The sequence below is a fragment of the Delphinapterus leucas genome, chromosome 17, assembly GCF_059928025.1.
Source record: "Delphinapterus leucas isolate spDelLeu-1000000601 "Yukka" chromosome 17, BTC_Dleu_Yukka2, whole genome shotgun sequence".
NCBI lineage: Eukaryota > Metazoa > Chordata > Mammalia > Artiodactyla > Monodontidae > Delphinapterus > Delphinapterus leucas.
Window position 1 is genome coordinate 10,473,303 of NC_143145.1, and position 19,630 is coordinate 10,492,932.

General features: G+C 43.4%; 1 protein-coding gene across 15 annotated transcripts in view; it reads left to right on the forward strand.

The window, feature by feature from the left end:
- Positions 1-19,630, forward strand: part of ASAP1 (ArfGAP with SH3 domain, ankyrin repeat and PH domain 1) — a 370,853-nt gene that overhangs the window by 217,058 nt on the left and 134,165 nt on the right. For all 15 annotated transcript variants that reach the window (XR_016388225.1, XM_089898507.1, XM_089898511.1 and 12 more), the window contains one exon: positions 15,130-15,275. Coding sequence is in view for 14 of the 15 variants with exons in the window: in XM_089898507.1 (XP_089754633.1) it covers positions 15,130-15,275 (146 nt within the window). In the remaining variant the exon portion in view is untranslated. The remainder of the gene's footprint in view (positions 1-15,129; positions 15,276-19,630) is intronic.

The window sequence follows — 19,630 nt, forward strand, 5'->3', positions numbered from 1 at the left end:
GGTACTGGGACATAGTAATCAGTGATAATTATTATAATTACAGTTAATTGCAAAAAAATTAATCAAAACTGGAAAAGTTTTTAGCCAGTATTTCTTCAGATTATTTATTTATTCTTATATTCTTTTATCTTTCTGAGATTCCAGTAACATTTGTGTTAGATATTGTCACCACAGGTCATTAAGACTCTTATTTGTTTATTTTTGGTCTTTATACTCTTTGTGTTTCAGTTAGGGTAATTTCTACTTACCTGTCTTCAAGTTTACTGCTTCTTTCTTCTGCAGTCTGCTTTTCAGTCTGCTATTAGTCTCACCCAATTAATTTTTTATTTCAATACTGTAGTTTTTAGTCCTTGGATTCCATTTAGTCCTTTTGTAGAATTTTTATCTCCTCTGAAGTTCTTCATCTCTACACCCATTTTGTCCAACTTTTCCTGTAGATTCTTGAATATATTTGTAATGTTTATTTTTGAAGTTGTTACATACTAAATCCAACATCTGGGTTGTCATCTGTGGTTCTGTTTCTCTCTTGACGTTTCTCTCTTGATTTTTGGCTACATGTCTACTGTTTCTTTGCGTGTCCAGTAGTTTCTGTTTGCATGGTAGACGTGGTGAATTACATGCTATAGAGACGCTGGATTGTTATCTTTCTATGAAGTGTGTTTCTTTTAGTACACAGTGAAGTTGCTGGTGGTCGCCATCACCCTGGTCCTGTAAAAGGCTTTCTTAGGGTGAGTTTATTGTAGTTTTGCTCATACTCCTAGGCTATAGCCCTTAGTCCTGTTCCATTCTCTGGACTCCTACGGCATGGTCCTCTGGAACTTCAGCCCACAGTGTTCACCAAGCCCTGCTAACTTTGTAGGACTTGAATTCCATCCTTTTCTCCACATTGGGAAGTGGCTGAAAACAGCTGAGTCTAAGGTGCTGTTTTCCATGGGGCTTCTTGGAATAGCATTCATGCATGTGCAGTTCAGGATCAGCCTAAGGGTTTGAAGGGAGAGTATATACAGATGTGCAGGCTCTCCTTTCTCTGACTTCCACCTTTCTAAGATCCCCCCACTCAATTTCCAGCTGCTAACGCAATCCTGACCTCTGACATCTTAGCTCAGTGAGATGCCGCTTTCTGCTGGAGTTCTGTTCTCCTTGCCCAGCATGGACTGAGGTCTGCCAGCAGGAGAAAAGCCAGTTAAAGATGCTCTTCCCCAGAATCGTTCCCTTCCTTGAAGGGTAAAGTATCCCTGCCTGTTTCTTCATGCCTTTGCTTGCTCTCCAGTGGCTTCCAGTGGTTGTTATTTTTTATATTTTGTCCATCGTTTATCAATGTTAATGACGGGAGCATTAGCCTGGTACAAGTTACTCTGTCACGTTATCAACTGCAGGCCTTTAATTATAAAAACTATATATGAGCAATTCATTTATTAAGCACATATTGAGCATATAGCTGGAAGGGATTGACAGAACACTCTTGGCTCACAGGTGGTTACTATGTTTTAGGGCATTTGGACTTAAATAAATAGATAATGGATGACAGATCATGACAAGTGACTTAAGAGTTGAAGAGTTGAAGGTATACCTTCAACTGAGGTTAGCGGAGTTGAAAATTGGCGTTTCATTTTTCAGTCAAAACTATTAAGTGCCAGAGAGGTGAGTGGGTAATAAGATGAATGGGATAAGTAAAAGGTAATAAAAGTAATAAAAACAAGTGATTTCTGCACTCTTGAGCTTACAGTTTCATTGCAAAGTAAAATATAGTTACCTATAGGCACACTTTATTTGAAGTTAGATTTTAAAGTCTGCATGAATGGAAAGTAACCTGTGGGGTCAAAATAAGCCTTGAAAATCCTTGGATGGCCTGTAAAGTACACTTAAAATATAACATGCAGTGTTTTTGCATAGTATCGGCATTCCTGTAGGAGCCCTTCCCGCTCCAGGGACACATGCTCATTGAGTGGAATGGGGACCCTCCCTCTCTCTTTTTCTTTCAGATCTTCTAAGTTAAATCTCATCAATTAAAGGCACAGATGTGTAACCCCATTTGTGTTTTTCAGTCCTTCTCGCTAAGCCTATTTACTGTTTAAGGATTCAGGTTAATGATTATCTGTAGTTTCTTTTCAGGACCACCTTTCTCCTTTGGACAGACCATTGCAGTTAAGATTCTACAGCCTGCCTATACCTTGCTGCCTCTTTGTTGCAAACTGCATTTTGACCACTTGGATGGTTTATATCTCATACAATTCAGATTGTTTTTTCCTGTATAAAGATATTTCACTTAAACTGTCAGAGTCTGCAGGAAAGCCAGGGTCTTTGGTTTTATTTCTGTGTATGGTATTTTCCCCAGGTTTGCTTAAACCCTCCCTTTTTCATACACGCTCCTCCGACCACCTGGGGCATCACACGTGAAGCAGCTCCATCACGGTTCTTCACATTACACACCATCTTACGGCAGCCATGCTCTGTGATAACCTCCGGAAAGCAGTTGTCCATGAGTTGAATTCCATTTGTGGTTTAGGAGTGGACAAGAATTCTAAAGTGTCTGTTTCCAGGACTGGAGGGACTTTCCAGATGAGTCTTTAACCCGGAAAGATAACTGCTTATTGATTTTTCTGATACCCTGTTTGGGTATGGAAATCAGGCAGGTTGCAGCACTTGGTTCTGAAGTGTTTTTCGTTGGTAATCAATCCTGCAAGACAGAACGCTCAGGGGCTGTCGGAGGATGACTTTGCAGGGACAGTTTGTCGCTTGCATTCACAGGCAACAGAAGGGTATTCTTCCACATCTCAGATAATTGATCTAACATACACTCTTTCTCTGTGGAGACTTGCAGGGGGCTGCTACTTTGGAACACCTGGGGCCGATTTTTTTTAAATGGCATTTTCTATTTGATTTTTTTTTTCCCATATGGAAGTATAATGTGTATTAACATGTTTGCTGTAGAAAATTCGAACGAGCTAAAAGAAGAAAATACTAATTGGCCATGTTTCTTTTTAAACTCTTTTTTTGTGTGTGCATTCTCAATCACAGACGGCACCCTTAGGCGGCACCCGGCACATGGGTAATTCCGCATACCTCCTCCTCTGCTTTGTCTGCCCTTGGAGTGATGCCTTTTCCGGGAGTTCTGGGATGGAGAGAACAGTCCTGCTGTATTCCTGCTGTGCTGCGTGCACAGTGAGGAGGGGCCACAGGGCAGGAGAGCTGGGATGCGACCTCTGCCCAGGCTAGAAGTAGCTGCACATTTCTTAGCAAGCCCCTTCATTCCTTAGGACCTCATTTTATTATCTAGGAAACAGAAAAGATGATCCCTACCATGTCTGTGTATGAGTTAGTGGTTATAAAATGACATGAAGATTCTTTTGCAGCCTAAAATGCACAATACATACCCTAAGGGGAGTTCATGGGACCCAACAAGTAATGCTTTTCCCCAGTGACTGAAACCAGAGGCCAGCTCAGCCCCCTTGATCTCATCTGTGCACGTGTGCTGCTGCCCTTCCTTCAACTCGCTGGACTCTCTGCACCCGTCCAGGGTAAGAAGCTTTGTCCTTGGATTCAGCTAACATTTCCTCTGTGATTCTGAACTTTCTGGGATCATAGATGCCTTTATAATCGGAGAAAAATGGATCTTCTCCTGAATGAAAAACAAAAACAAAGCTTGCAAGGCAGAATTTTTCAGTCAATTTTAGGGGCTTTTGGAGCCCCTAAATTCCACGTAATTTATTAACCAGGAGGCTAAAGCTCAGAACAACTAACGGATGCACCCAAGGCCACATACATAATGACCTAAGTAATCTTTGTATCTCAGTATGGGTGCTTGATGAAAGTTAATGAATTAACAGTAAAATGTGAAGCCATATTTTTTTTTGGAGCCATATTTTTAAAGTACATCTTTTTATAAGAACACTTGGCTCCACTGGATGATGGGCACTCATGCTGTGGGAGACTGGAGTAGGAGAGGAATTGCTTGTCTCCTTTCTAGCTTTTTTAGGGGCCAGATCTGAAGTTACCTCAGAAGCCATCAACAAACCAAAGTGTGATGTGTATTTGATCTGGCAGTTAGGAAGCCTCAATAATGGAGCCAGGATAGGGAACATTTCTGCTTCTGCTGTAATGGAGTGATGGTCATGTGCCATTTAAATGCTGAGTAATAGCCTCGTGGAACTCTGTGGGCATCTTTTCTCGGGGTTCTGTTCGTTAATGGATTTGTCAGTGCTGCAGAAATGGGAGTCTGCACGCTGAGTTTCCAGATAACAACCCCCAGGGGCTGGGGCAGATTCTTGCAGAAGCTTGGCTAGAACTTTGAAAGAACAAATTCAAATTCAAAATGACTGTGACAGATCAGAGTAGTGAATCATCCAAAGTGGTATGGAGAAAAGCAATTTAAAAAAATGTGCACAGGGCTTTCTGTCTCCAAGGGTGATACCTTTAATCTTAAGAATAGACCGGTGCAGGGAGTGGGCGTGGGAACAAATGGGAAAACGGAGGCCCAGGGATGTGAAATAACTGCTCACAATCAAGTAGATGTTGTATCTCAGAAAAATACAGACTCTGGACTCTAAATCCAGGCCTTATCCCCCGATAACACAGTGTCTTGTAAAATTAAAACTGGTTGTTTTCAGGGTCACAGGGTAGATGTTGCTGGCTTTATGGATTGGTGTGGCAAAAGCGATCTGAGCCCCAGTATGACAATGAACAGGAATGGAGGGCAGTGCTTTTTTTTTTTTTTTGTGGTACGCGGGCCTCTCACTGTCGTGGCCTCTCCCGTTGCGGAGCACAGGCTCCGGACGCGCAGGCTCAGCGGCCATGGCTCACGGGCCCAGCCGTTCCGCGGCATGTGGGATCTTCCCGTTCCGGGGCACGAACCAGTGTCCCCTGCACCGGCAGGCAGACTCTCAACCACTGCGCCACCAGGGAAGCCCAGAGGGCAGTGCTTTTAAACTTCACCTGCCTGGTTCTAGACTGAAGATGGTGAGCTCTGGAGAAACCCAAGGCCCCAAGTTAGTCTCTTCTTAACCCCTGGGTACTTGATGGTGCCTTGATGGTAGGCCATTACCTCTTACCTGGAAGGTGCTTTACCCCAAGTTGACTTGTTAACCAACTACTTATTCTTCAGGTTGCTGCTCAGTTACCATCTTATGAAACCTAACCTGCCCCATCCAAGTTTTACCACGTGTTCATCGATTTATCCGATATTGAATGGGTACCTACAACAGGCCATGTTAAATAAGCAATGTATTTTCATACAGCAGAAAGGAAATAAAGTTAGAACTCTTCCTCATGCCATGTGAATACACCCATTGCTGATGGATTGAGTATTTAAATATTAAAAAGAAAATAAAACTGAACTAAATACTAGAAGGTTTAGGACATTAGAATCCTTCTTCCTGCTGTGTGAACAGATGAATTTCATTAGATTAAAGATTTCGATGTTTAGAAAAAATACTGAACGTTAGAAGGGTTTAGGAGTAGAAGCAAGGCAGGAAGCCCAAAAGTCTTTTGCGTAGACTGGTATATTTGACTCTGTGAAATTTCAAATATTCTGTATGGCAAAGGACACCATACAGAAAGTTAAAAGACTAGTGGGAGGGACTTCCCTGGTGGTCCAGTGGTTGGGAATCTGCGCTCTCGCTGCCAAGGGCCTGGGTTCGATCCCTGGTCAGGGAACTAGGATCCTGCAAACCGTGTGGCACGGCCAAAAAAAAAAAAAGACAAATGGGAGAAAATACTTGCGACAAAGATTGCCATCCCGCATGCAAGACAGTCTTTTTACAAATAGGGAAAAGACAAGCAATGGGAAACCAGGCGAAGTGTGTAAACAGGCAGAAAAGGAAATGTGAATGGACAAGAAAATTACAAAAAGTTACTCAGGCTTACCATAGTCAAGTTCTTCATATCCACGTGGCAAGAATTAAAAAGAATAACGACAGGGCTTCCCTGGTGGCGCAGTGGATAAGAATCTGCCTGTCAATGCAGGGGACATGGGTTCAAGCCCTGCTCTGGGAAGATCCCACAAGCTGCGGAGCAACTAAGCCTGCGAGCCACAACTACTGAGCCCACATGCCACAACTACTGAAGCCTGCAATCTAGAGCCCGTGCTCCACAACAAGAGAAGCCACCGCAATGAGAAGCCCGCGCACCGCAACGAAGAGTAGCCCCCACTTGTTGCAAATAGAGAAAAAGCCCGCGCGCAGCAACGAAGACCCAATGCAGCCATAAATAAATAAAATAAATAAATAAATTTTAAAAAAAGAAGAAGAAGAAGAATGACATATATGTGCTGATGAGTTTATAGAGAGCTCCGCCCTTCCATGTGTGCATTGCTGTTGGGGATGTGACTTGCTACAACCAACCTCTTCTGGAAGGAACATGGCAATATTAATTAAAATTTGAAATGTACACCCTATCCCTCGACAGTTCTGCTCTTGTGAATATATCCTTCCAGAGATAAAGTGATAGCACGTAAGAGCTTATGTATAAGAATATTTATTGCAGCACTGGTTTTTGGTGGCAGAAAATTGGAAGTGTCTCAGTAGAGGGGTAGTTATATGAATTGTGGTAGAGTTTATTATGGAATATAATCACAATTAAAATAATTAGATTTAATTGTACTGAATTTCTCTATCTTTATTCAGTAGGAAAAAAGCAAGCCATGGAGTTTTATATGTAATACCACATTTGTTTTTTAATTATTTATTTGTTTGTTTTTTGGCTGTGTTGGGTCTTTGTTGCTGCGCGCGGGCTTTCTCTAGTTGCGGCAAGCAGGGACTACTCTTCGTTGCGGTGCGCGGTCTTCTCACTGCGGTGGCTTCTCTTGTTGCGGAGCACGGGCGCTAGGCGCGCGGGCTTCAGTAGTTGTGGCTTGCGGGCTCAGTAGTTGTGGCTCGCGGGCTCTAGAGCGCAGCCTCAGTAGTTGTGGCGCATGGGCTTAGTTGCTCCGCGGCACGTGGGATCTTCCTGGACCAGGGCTTGAACCCGTGTCCCCTGCATTGGCAGGCGGATTCTTAACCACTGTGCCACCAGGGAAGCCCCACATTTGTTTTTTTAAAAGTGAGAAAAGGGGAGAAATCCTTATTTGTGTATTTTTTAAGCGTAGAGAAAGTTTACACTACAGATTATTAACTTTGCTTGTTTCAAGGAGATGATTGGAGAAAAGGAAAGAAATAATACTTTTTATCTTTATATGTCTCTGTAGTAGTGTATGAATTATTTTTGTAATTTTAAAAACAAATGGAATTAAATTTGTGGAAGTGTGATTTGTGCTACAAAGTATGTGTAGGATAGTATAAAAGAATCACTTGCCCCTCCATGCCAGCACTATAATTTATGACATGTATTACATGGCTTTATTATTGCAGCTGTAGTTCATTGTTTTTTCATCCTTGTCGCATGGCCCATGCTGAGTCTTTTTTGTAGGAAGAAAGAAGACTTGTTCCAGGAAAATTCACTACATGCAGTGAGCATTTTACTGAGCACTAACTATGTGCCAGGCTCACCGCTGAGGACTTGGTGTATAACAACAGATTACACAAGGCTGGGAACCCGCACATTGCAAGAGATTGAGAGTGAATGACAAGCTTGCCTGGGAGGTCACACTTGTTTTTGACCTTGAAAGAGGCAGGCTAGGCCTGGAATTGTGATGGAGCTTGGTGGACTGGGAACTTGGGCTAGGTTGTATGACTATAGTATAATAATACATATATTCAGCTTGTCCTGATGATTTCTCTAAGATCATGAGGGTAAACTGATAAACACAAGCTTCTCTGGATTCTTGGCATGGAAGATAACTTGCATAAAGATCTTAGAAGAGAAGCTAGGCTCCCAGGAAAGAGAATGTAGCAAACTAAGGAAGTGAGACTTGCTTTGGAGTGAGAGATGGTACCTCCCATTTCATGAACAGGCAGCGTAAGCCAGATACACAATGAGGCACATTATAGGGTTTTTTCATCCATTTCACGTAATAACTCTGTCAGGTAGGTATTATTGCAGTTAAGAAAGCAGAGTCAGAGACACTATAGAAATTGCTCTAGATCCGTGGCTGGTAAATGGAAGATCTGGGATTTGACCCACAGTTGTCTTACATATCTTGGAACCCTCCAAAAAATACCATAATATTTGGATTCTCTTTGAATGTCCATCACATCAGAACTTCACCCTGGGTCTCAGGGTGAATGAAAGTAATAAAAGTGAAGATATTTTTAGGGACTTGTATGTACTTGCTAGATGTTATCCATCACAGTTCACGTATGAAGCTGAAGCCCGGAAAAGTTAGGTGCCTTTTCCAAGGTCACACATGGCCAGGCAGGGCCAGAGGGAGATTCAGACCCAGGTCTCTGTTCCACCCAGGACGGTGCCCCTCCACCAGGTGATGCCTCCAGGAACATTAGGTTGGGGCTGCTCTTTAGGAGGGATTTATTATGAGTGTCTTCCAAGCCTTATACTCATTAAACAGAAGTAATCCTTTGTGGTTTTCTCGTGTTCTCTGTTGTTGTTACTGCTGCTGCTGTTCTCCCCAAAGAGCTTTCACAGTAATTATGACATCTTTACCTCTCAGTAATCAGCCTCCAGGAGTAGGCTGGGTGGGTATTATTAGACCTGTTTTCTAGATGAAATTAAAGCCCCTAAGAGCCTTAGTCGCCTGACCAGGGTCGTACGGTAGAGGCTGGAACTAAGACCCAGATTTTCAGGTCCCTCCATCACTTGGCATCTGGCTAAAATTAGAAGACATCTAGGGGCTCCAACACTTAGCCAAGCCTATTGGTTGATAGCATAGGCTTTGGGGAATTCCCTGGCGGTCCAGTGATTAGGACTCAGCACTCTCATTGCCAGGGCCTGGGTTCCATCCCTGGTCTGGGAACTAAAATCCCATAAGCTGCACAGCGTGACCCGGTGGGTAGGAGGGAAGGCACAGGCTCTGCAGTCAGCACGTGTCATCAGCTCTTATTAGCTGTGTGACCTGAGGCGACTTGTTTAACCTCCCTAAACCAGTTTCTGCATATATAAAAACGGGGTAATGTTAGCATGTTCTTGTGAGCATTGAATTCTCAGGAAGAATACCTGACACAGTTCCTGGCACATTAAGTCACCAAAAAATTTAGCTACAATTAATTGTTATTATTGCAGTTAATAACTGTTAACAAGTATTGTTATGATAATTATATCATTGTCATTGTTATGGGCCAGGAGGTCTGATTCCCCTTTCTTTCTTGTGATTTATCATTAAGCCTTTCATGTAGTAGATTCCACATAGGTGTTTGTGGCACACATTCCCGTGTCTGTCAGTGGAAAAGGATGGGTTTGGAATCAAATGAAGTTGGGTCCTAACCTGGCTTCACCATTGTGTTTCCCTTTTCTTATCTGTAAAACAGCTGTCTTGCATTTTAAGGTATTCTCTGTGATGGATCTCACTACACAGTTGGTTCTTAATAAACGACAGTGTCAGAGAGTCAGCGGTGGGGTTGGCGGGCCAGTTGGGGAGGGTTTGTGAAAGTTTCCCAGTTTGGTAAAGTCTAACAGGGTGACAGGCAGGCTCCCCTCAGAGAAAGGCCTGTTTAATCATTGCTGTGCTTCGGAAAATTCTGAGAAGGGCCTCATTGGGAAATATACAAGGTATTTTTTTTTGTTTTTTTTTTGTTTGTTTGTTTTTGTTTTTTTGCGGTACGTGGGCCTCTCACTGTTGTGACCTCTCCCGCTGCGGAGCACAGGCTCCGGACGCGCAGGCTCAGCGGCCACGGCCCACGGGCCCAGCCGCTCCGCGGCACGCGGGATCCTCCCGGACCGGGGCACGAACCCGCGTCCCCTGCATCGGCAGGCGGACTCTCAACCACTGCGCCACCAGGGAAGCCCATATACAAGGTATTTTTAAAGAGTATTGAACTTTACTGTATTCCCAAGGCACTTGTTATTGCCAGCCGCTAGGAATGTGAACTCTGAGTGGGCGCATTGATTTCAGAGTACTGTTGGAAGCCCCTGCCGCCCGGCCCAGGACGGCCAGCGTGCTGGTGCACCATCGTATTGTCCTTGTCATCGTAGAAATTTATTGAGTCTATCATGTACCATTCAGTATCTTACTTAAACACTGCAGTACCTCTGTGAGGTCAATGCCATTATTATCTCCATTTTACAGGATGGGAATGAGGTTATAAAAAAAAGTGAAGTTGCTAGATCAGTGCAATCACAAAGTATAAGTGATGGACCTGGAATTGGAATCTGAGTCTGTCTCACTTTAAGATATGGGGGAAAAGTCCTCAGCTCAGAGGTTAAAAAGCCCTAATTTAAATTCCCTTATTTATGAGCTGTATGGCCTTGGGCACGTTTTTTGTATCTACACAATAAGGGTGATAACAGTACTTATCTCGTAGACTTCTTTTTTTTCTTCAAGATTTCAAGTGAATTAAATTTATTTTGATGACAAGATTCTATGATTATTTGAGAAATTAACGAATACAAAGAAATAAAGGGATGAAGGAAAAGCAATGTAGATGATTGTTTCTGTTATTCATGACTGAATAGCCAACTACCCCAAAACATAGTAGCTTAAAACATCTATTTTATTATCTCCGTGGTTATATACATTGACTGGGCCTATCTGGGTGATTCTCCTGCTGCTAAGCTGCAGTTATGGGAACAGATAACTGGTTGTCTCTTGTCTTTCTTGATAATAGACATACTAACAGATGTGAAGTGATACCTCGTTCTGATTTTGATTTGCATTTCCCTAATGATCAGTGATGTTGAAAACCTTTTAATGTACCTGATGGCTATTTGTATGTCTTCTTCAGAGAAAGTCTATTCAGATTCTTTGCCCATTTTTTAATTGGGTTATTTGGGGGTTTTTTTGCTATTGAGTTGTATGAGTTCCTTTTATCAGATAATAGGTCATAATCTATTAATTTAATAATATAGCTAAAGATTTATAAATTTTTTTTTTTTTTTTAATTGCGGTACGCGGGCCTCTCACTGTCGTGGCCTCTCCCGTTGCGGAGCACAGGCTCTGGACGCACAGGCTCAGCGGCCATGGCTCACGGGCCCAGCCGCTCCGCGGCATGTGGGATCTTTCCGGACCAGGGCACGAACCCGTGTCCCCTGCGTCGGCAGGCGGACTCTCAACCACTGCGCCACCAGGGAAGCCCTGTTTTGTTCTTTTATTAGAACTGAAAAGAGTCACCTAGCTCTTACTGCCTTACACACTGCAATAGTACCCTGAATGCCAGAAATTCCCTACAAATATTGGAAGAGCGTGAGTCTCCATTGTGAATGGGTCAGATTTCTCTCTCACCCTATTTTTTCTTTCCTTTTATTCTATCTCTGTCTTCGCCAGCTTCCCCAGCCCCTACTTTACCAGCTCCCTGAAGTCATCTAGCACTTGGGCGTAGCAAGCATGTTAAAACGGCTCATCTTCCTCACCGAAGTGTCCTGAGCCGAGGAGGCCATTTTCTCCCATGCCTGTGCGGTGCGCCCCCAGCCAGAGCCCTTTATTTCCGCCTCCTCCCCTAACGCCCTGAACTGACATTCCCTTCACATTGCTTACTCTGCTCTGTAATCTGTCCCTCCCTTCTGCCTCTGCCTCCGCCAGGGGCTTGTTTCCTTGCCCTCCGTGCCTTTGAAGACCTGCTTGGTAAACCCTTAATTTTGTACAAAGGGATGCGTGTAGTTATATAATCTGTCGGGTGAATTGTCACTGTTAGCTTTGTAACGCGGTATGTAAGAAAAGACTTAAAACGTGAGACGTACGCCCCTATGTTGTTTGATATTAAACGCACTTCTATATTATAACTAATCATGGGTATAGAGGTAATATTAGCTGATCTCTTAGGCGCACGTGCCACATGCCGGGCACGAGCACCTGATGTTTAACTCCCATCATTTCTCCCCTCAAGAGAATTAGTAGTAGTATTCCAAGATACAGCTCACTAAATTAGCTGCCATATTTTAAAACAGGCGACTACACTAGGAAATTTTATACATGTGTGTATATATAAACGTGATTAATACCTATACACACACACTCTTACGTGTGTGCATATAGTTCTTTGGTTGTGGAATTGGCAAAACATACAGCACCCATGATCTAGCCTGTACGTATCCAGTCTCACCTTTTGCCTCTGTCTCACCACATTTTAGGTTTCACCTGCCCCACAAGCGTACTTCTTCCCTTGCAGAGTTCTGGTAAAGGTTAAATATGATATTGTGAAAAGCATTTGGGTCAGAGAAGGTTCTCAGCCAACTTCCTGTGGCCTCTCTCCCTGCCTTGGCCAAGTCCATCTTATTTTTTGATGAGTCTGTCGTCCCTCATAAAAGGAGAGCTTCTCGTAGTACTTTCTAACCCTACATGGAAATCCAAATTGAGGATAGTGGTTGTGTCTGGGGAAGGAGGGAAGAGACTGGGATTGGGTAGCAGGTGGGAGAGAGAGGACACACTCTGCAGTATTTTATTTCTTAACTGGCCAGTGGGTACATGGGTGTTTTATTAACTAAAGATTTTGATATATCATTTGAAATATTTTATAATTTCAAGCAAACGAACACAAAGCCTACCACTTAGGTTTTACCTCCGAGACCCTTCCCTCGAAAGCAGTTGAAATGAACAGGCAGCTGAACCCCTTTTTTGCTGGCCTCCAGAAGCAGGAAAGGGTGGCAGGTGGAGTGGGGTTCTCCGGGGCAGGGTGAGGCCCTTTGGCCTGAGACAGAAGGTATCAGGGTGGGTCCAGCTTATGAGGGACATCAAAGGTGTGCATCCTGCCTGTGCAGCTGATGTAGCCTTTCTTTTGTGTTTCTCTGAGCCGCTTCTCAGAGTGAACCTGGGCAGTAACTGGAGCTGCATTTTTATCTTTTTTAATATCTCAGCCTGAAATGCCGACATCCACTGTAGGCATCATGCATTTTTAATGTGGCAGTGATTAGAAGGTTGCTAGGGCCTCATTTCATTTCATTGGATGCTGTGACGCTTGTTACCTTCGTCGTATTTCGACTTCTTCCTGGGACGTTCCCCAGTCCAGGCTCATACTGTTGCTCCCATGCAGTTATTGAGGGTGTGTTTGAGAGTGCAATATTTTAAAATTATTTGTTGTTCAATTACTGAACAACCTAGGAGACTTAAGACGTGAATGCTTCTTAAATTCCTGAAAGGGAAATCGACGAATCCAAGTCAGCAGCTCAGTAAAGCTAGCTTCATAAGCCGAGCTCACTGAAACACATGCAGTGGTGTTTGTTGTGTGGGGATGCAGAGGTGAGCCAGAGGGAACCCCTGCCTCTCGTGATCCGGTGGCACGGAAAGAGCTGTACTTACACAAATGTATGATGTAGTGGAAAATACTGCAGTAGAGGTACAGAGAATTATGGGCAAAGAAAGATTATTGCCAACTAAGGGAAGGCTTTGAAAAGAAAGAGCTGTTGTATGAATTAAGCCCTTAAAGGTATGATTTTGATAGATACTTTTTTGTTCATTTATTTGTTTAATAAATATCCTACACCTACTGTGGGCCTCTGTGTAAATTCATGCTTCCCTGTACTCCACCACAAAGGAAGAGAGCCGTGCAGAGCTGAGCACGGGCATCTGAGATGCTGCCACGTGAAGGTGGTACACACCACCTCCACTCGTATTTCCTTGGTCAGGGCCTTGTTACTTCAGGGTGTGGGGATGTGCACTATCCCTTCCCATAAGCCTGCAAGGGTTGGGAACCTGGATAGCCATGATGAATAGCAGTGTCTGCCCCGAGAGTCACGAGATGAAATGCACAGTTTACCAGGATCACACTGGGTGCTGTACTGGAAACGGCCTGTAGGGGAGCAAGAGCTGCAACAGAGGAACTTTTGCAGGAAGGTTTGCAGTGATGGAGGCAAGAGATGATGTTGGATAAGGTTGATAGTCATGTGGGTGGTGAGCCGTCAGATTTCAGTAATATTTTTAAAGGTAAAGGCCAGTGGATTGCATCTGGGGTATGAGAAGGAAAAATCAGGTGTGACTTGATGGGTTTCAGCCTGAACAACTATAGGAATGTATTTGCCATTAACCCACTGAGATATGGAGGCACTGTAGAAAAAAGAGAGTTGGGGAAGAGCATCAGGGTTTGTTTTTAGCAAGTTAAGACTGAACACTAGGAGATATTGAACAGGCACTTGATATATGTCTGCATTCAGGGTTGGATCTGGGCTGGGAATATCAGTTTGGGAGTTGTCAGCTAATAGAAATTACTTAAAGCCATAAGATTAGGTGAGATCCCATGAGAGTGGGCGTCAGTATAGAAGAATAAAGGCCCAAAGACTTGAGGCCAGGGAGATGAAGAACCAGCAAAGACGATGATGGAGAGGAACAGCCATGAGGTGGGAAGAGTCAAGAGAGTGTGATATCCTGGAAGCCAAGTAGAGAAAGTGTTTTGAGGAAGGAATTATTATTACTTATGGAGCATTCACTCTATTGAGAAACTTTTGTATATTTTTTATCAACTCATCAGCACCACAGTCTTGTAAATATTGGTCTCCATCTCATAGGTCAGAAAACCAAAGCTCAGAATGGGGAAATTTATTCACAGATATTGTATTGATACCTTTCACGTGCCAGCTAGGATAATAGCCATGGAAGTTAAAAAACTTAAGGTAGCAAGCTCATAGGTAGTGGAACCAGTCTTGAACTCTAGACTGCCTGATCTACACCTGCACATTTTGCATCAAGAGATGATGTGTGAAAAAGCATTGTATAAATGCTGTTCCTCGGACCTGGGTCTTAGACAAAATTAAAGGAAATTAAGATTAATTGCAGAGAAAGAAACATGTTAGAACACATGGATTTTTCTTTTGCATTCCAAGGTTGATTTTTCTAAGGAGAATTTTCTCCTTGTTTCCTGACAATCATAGTTTCTTAATTGCTTGAAAATGTGATGATAATTTGACCCCTCAGTGTTTGGTGAGTCTGTGGACTAGTTGGGATATAAATGAGCTCAGTGCTCTGATAGAAAAAGTGGAAACCGCCTTTGACAGAGTGAGTGAGATCACTCAGCACACTGCTAACCACCTTGTAGACATGTTCAGTAAAGAATTGATGGAGTTTCTTTGCTTTCCTTTTGAGAGTTTCTAGTGATCGATGTTCAGAGTAACTTGTCATTGTGGCAAATAGTAGCTCAGACTCCTTTTTCTTCTTCTTTTCAGATCATGTACAAAATGAAGAAAACTATGCACAAGTTCTTGATAAGTTTGGGAGTAATTTTTTAAGTCGAGACAACCCAGATCTTGGCACCGCTTTTGTCAAGTTTTCTACTCTTACAAAGGAACTGTCCACACTGCTGAAAAATCTGGTAAGCCATTTCATAAAATATATATTTTTTTAATTACAGCCTGATCAAGGTATAGTAAGATCATAAAGAGAACAATATAATAATCTTCTCCCAACACTTGATCCTGAGGTCAAAAAAGAAAAATAAAAGTCTTTTTGGTCCTCGGTATGGAGTCACATTTAAGGAAAATGCCACTGTGAAATGCCTAGAATTTGTACCTCCGGCCCAGCTAATAGCAGGGTAGGTTTTTTGAATCTGAAAGAAACTTGTTAACCTGAATTCTCTTCCACATTCTCCCATTGTTTTGCTTTTGTGTTTGTTTAGATAAGTTTTAGTAACTCTTGCATTTTAATTAGTTGAAAGAGTGATTTTTTTTTTGTTTCAAACATACATGTCACCCTTCACTTGTGTGAAGACCAGCATGCATTTTGGTCGCTGATTTACAAATAATTAACCTCTCCCAACTCCCCATATCCTTTTAACACCCTCCCAAGAAAAAAGATTTTAAGATTTGGGGAATCTGTGGTTTCAGAAGTAGATGATGACAAGAAGAATCCCTAAAAATCTGAGACACTGGAGCTGCTGACCTAGGAGCAGACACAGATGGAGGTGGGGGGACCCACTGGGCAGGCAGTGTTGTCTGGGTGTCCTCAAATTGTGCCCATTACCCTCCCTCACCCTCACACTGCGTTCATGTCAAGAAAGGTTCGTTCTGTGTAGCACAGCTACCACACTTGTGTGTGAGTTAATTTAATCAAGTCTCTCTTCCCCTAAGTCCCAAGAGATAGGAGCAGTGGGAGGTTGAAAGATGCCAAAGGAAAAGTATATCATACTTTTGTTGGCTCCTTCCTGAAAGAGAGGAGCTGTTTCCTCCTCTTCCTCTCGCCAGTCTCAGCATTGCATCTTTGCCTCCTTTAAAGATCCAGAACTCAAGCTTAAGATGTCTTGACCCTGGGTCAGTTACTCATATCAAATAGGCATCTGTGGTCTTACGTGAGACTCGTGTCACAAATCTACTTGGTACAAATGGCTGTCTTCCAGATGTGAATACACCCTATTGGAAAATAAAGACTACCTTTCTATAGTAAATTAGCCTGGTTATTTGACCAATCAGAATATTCTTTTTTTTTCTTATCCCACTAGATAAATATATGTATGTGTCTGTCTCCCTGACAATTTAATTCTGTTTGATAGTTTATGCCACTGAATTAGTCTTACACAGTGACAGCTAATCTTAAAGAAAATAAAGGCTGAAAATAGAAATATGTCTTCTTTTCAGAAATTTGAGAAAGGATGGTATTTAACTTAGGGCCTATGTATTCCTACACTTTGGGGTTTATTTGACAAACCCATGATATTTCTGTAAATCTTAGATTATGTGAATCTCTTTGATTCAGATGAGGCCTCCCATTTCTCCTTCCTCTGGGTACTGCCTGCCTTTTTGTGGGTGGCATTGCTCAGAGGTACTATGGTGGGAAGAAAAGAAGTGAAAGAAGATGCTGACAGTTCGCTTCGGTAATAACTGGTAAACGGCTACTAGTGAGGGAGGACGTTCTGTTTTCCCTGAGATGGGCGTTTTCACAGGAATATCTTGCTAACCTTTAGTTTCCAGGAGACCAAATGTATGTGGCTTGAGTCAGTAGCCATCACTTCCACGTTTCCTGGGCCAGTCCATTTCCACACTTTCCTACCCTGTAGGTTCCTTCCGTGTGTAGGGATTCGTGTGTGGATTTCATGCCGTCCACACGAGTCAGTGGCCATTCAAGCATCAGTCGTAGTCTATGTTTGCTTAGCTCTGTATGGAACTACAGAAACAACTGTAGCTACAGAACTAATAACTACGGAAACAACTGGTAGTTACTGAATGCTCTGAGGAACCTGGCAGTGTGCTTTGTGTGGATTTATCATTTAACAATTCACAACAGCCCTGTGGTGGTTTTACCTTTAACCGGGACGTGTGCACTGAGGCACACTGAGATTATGTCTGTGACTTGTTCAGGCGCGCTGTCGGTAAGGAGGTGGAGCCCAGCATTCTGTCGCTGCATCCATCGTCTTTCCCAGCCTACTCAGCACTGCCTGGCACCTCGGCTCTGGTTGTCTTCTTTTTTTTTTTTTTTTTTGCGGTACGCGGGCCTCTCACTGTTGTGGCCTGCGGAGCACAGGCTCTGGACGCGCAGGCTCAGCGGCCATGGCTCACGGGCCTAGCCGCTCCGCGGCATGTGGGATCTTCCCGAACCGGGGCACGAACCCACGTCCCCTGCATTGGAAGGCAGACTCTCAACCCCTGCGCCACCAGGGAAGTCCCGTCTGGTTGTCTTCTTTCCCTAAACATACCCCAAGCTGCAGGCCTCCTCCTTCCAGAAGTCTAAGAAAGAAAGAAAAGAAATTGCTGGAAGATTTCATTCAATTAATTTAAAAAACAAAAACAAAACCATTTTCCCTTAAAAGAAGGTGGTGGCAGGGAGTCCCCTGGTGGCCTACTGGTTAGGATTCTGGGCTTTCACTGCCGTGGCCTGGGTTCAGTCCCTGGTTGGGCACCTGAGATACCACAAGCCGTGCGGCCCGGCCAAGAAAAGAGAAGGTGGTGGCATTTCCAATGAGGGAGCAGGTTAGAAGAATCAGTGTGTATTGTAGCTGGTTACTAAGGGAACACTCTTCTGATTGAATAAAGTCAGTCCCAGGAGTTCGTAAGACCCGACAACAGCCAGCAGCTTGCTGCTTCCCTTTTCATGTTTTGCCAGGAAAGGGAAGAGCAAACCAGGAAGATTGACGGGGTCACGCCCCAGAGCAGAGGGCGGAGAGGAAGCCAATCCCCTCGGGGAGGGAGGGGTTTCTGAGTCAGTTGCAAGCACCTTCAGGCCCCAGATGAGTTTGGGGGAGCACCCCCCTGGGAAGCTGTTTTTCTCAGGAGATTCTTGAAAATCCTATTCTCTTAGGCTAGTGAAGGCTGGAAACATTAAGCAGTAATGGATACAGTTGAAATTTAGAAAGTAAGACTTTAAAAAAGGTACCTTGGTATATATTTTAGACTTCCTAAATTGTATCCTCAATTGAACCGGCAGATATCCAAATGTCTGTTGTGTTGAGGTCTATGGTCAATCCTGAAAAATGTCATTTTCTAATTAAGATACTGCTCACGATGGGTATTTTAATAGTTTATATTAAAATATTATTTATTTTTATGGAGGAAAGTGTCGGTTTTGGGGTCAGGTCTAGTGCTCTGCTTTTGACTGACTCTAGGTAGGGAAAACTTTTATTAGTCGTGTTATTAGGCAATCAGTATTATAAGTATATTGTGTTTGGGAGTTTCTGAAGGGTTGGTCCTGAAAAACATCAATGTACTAAGTGCCGGTGACTCTCTCAGCCACCATTTAGATTTTTGTTTTTCTAAACATTCAGTGAGCCTGGAAGGTACGCTGATCAAGTGAGAGGTTACATGCAAACTCCCAGGAGCTGCCCAGATGTTGGTGTTAACTTCACATGGACTGAGGCTGGCTTTTTGTTAGCCAGCTTCTAACCTCTTGCATCTCTGAGCTTTTTTTTTGGTTGCGCTGGGTCTTAGTTGTGGCAGGCGGGCTCCTTAGTTGTGGCATGTGTGTGGGATCTAGTTCCCTGATGAGGGATTGAACACGGGCCCCCTGCATTGGGAGCGCGGAGTCTTATCCACTGCGCCACCAGGAAAGTCCCTAACCTGTAACTAATAGACATCTGAGTACTGCACTGAGCCAGGTTTAAAGAAACTTGCTTTTCTTACTGCCTAGAAAATAGTTTTTATAAAAAGGTCATAATACAGGATGGGAGAGCTCGTGCATTGTAAGTGGTGGGAGGAATATAGGTTTTGGTCGCTATCGGACCTGGACTCCCAACTCCCAGCTCCCAGCTTTCTAGCCTAAGGCAAATCACTTAACTTCTCTAATGCTAGTTTCCTTATCTGTAAAAAGAAATTATAGTATCTGTTTCTTGGTAGTGGTGGGCCTTGATCGAGGTCCTGGAAGTAAATCACCAAACATAACATGGAATTTGCTGTGGAATTTGCTTAACAAATACAAGCTCTTATTATTACTTACATCTTCTTGCTTGATCTTTATGGCAGCCCACCGTGTAATGGCAGGTATGGATAGTCATATCCCATTTTGCAAATAAGTGCATCAAATCTTCAAAAAATACTATGCCTGGGAAGTAGTGGAATTAGGGCTTGAGCTCAAGTTCCCTGACTAAGGATCATGCTCGTGTGGATTCATCAGTGCTGCGTCCACAAATTACAAAAGTCGTGATGTTGCCTCTACAGACTGTGGGTGCTAACGGCCCATCTGACACGGTGACTGGAACCTGTACCAGTAGTCGTCCAACTCCTGTTTCTCTGTAGCTTGCAAAGT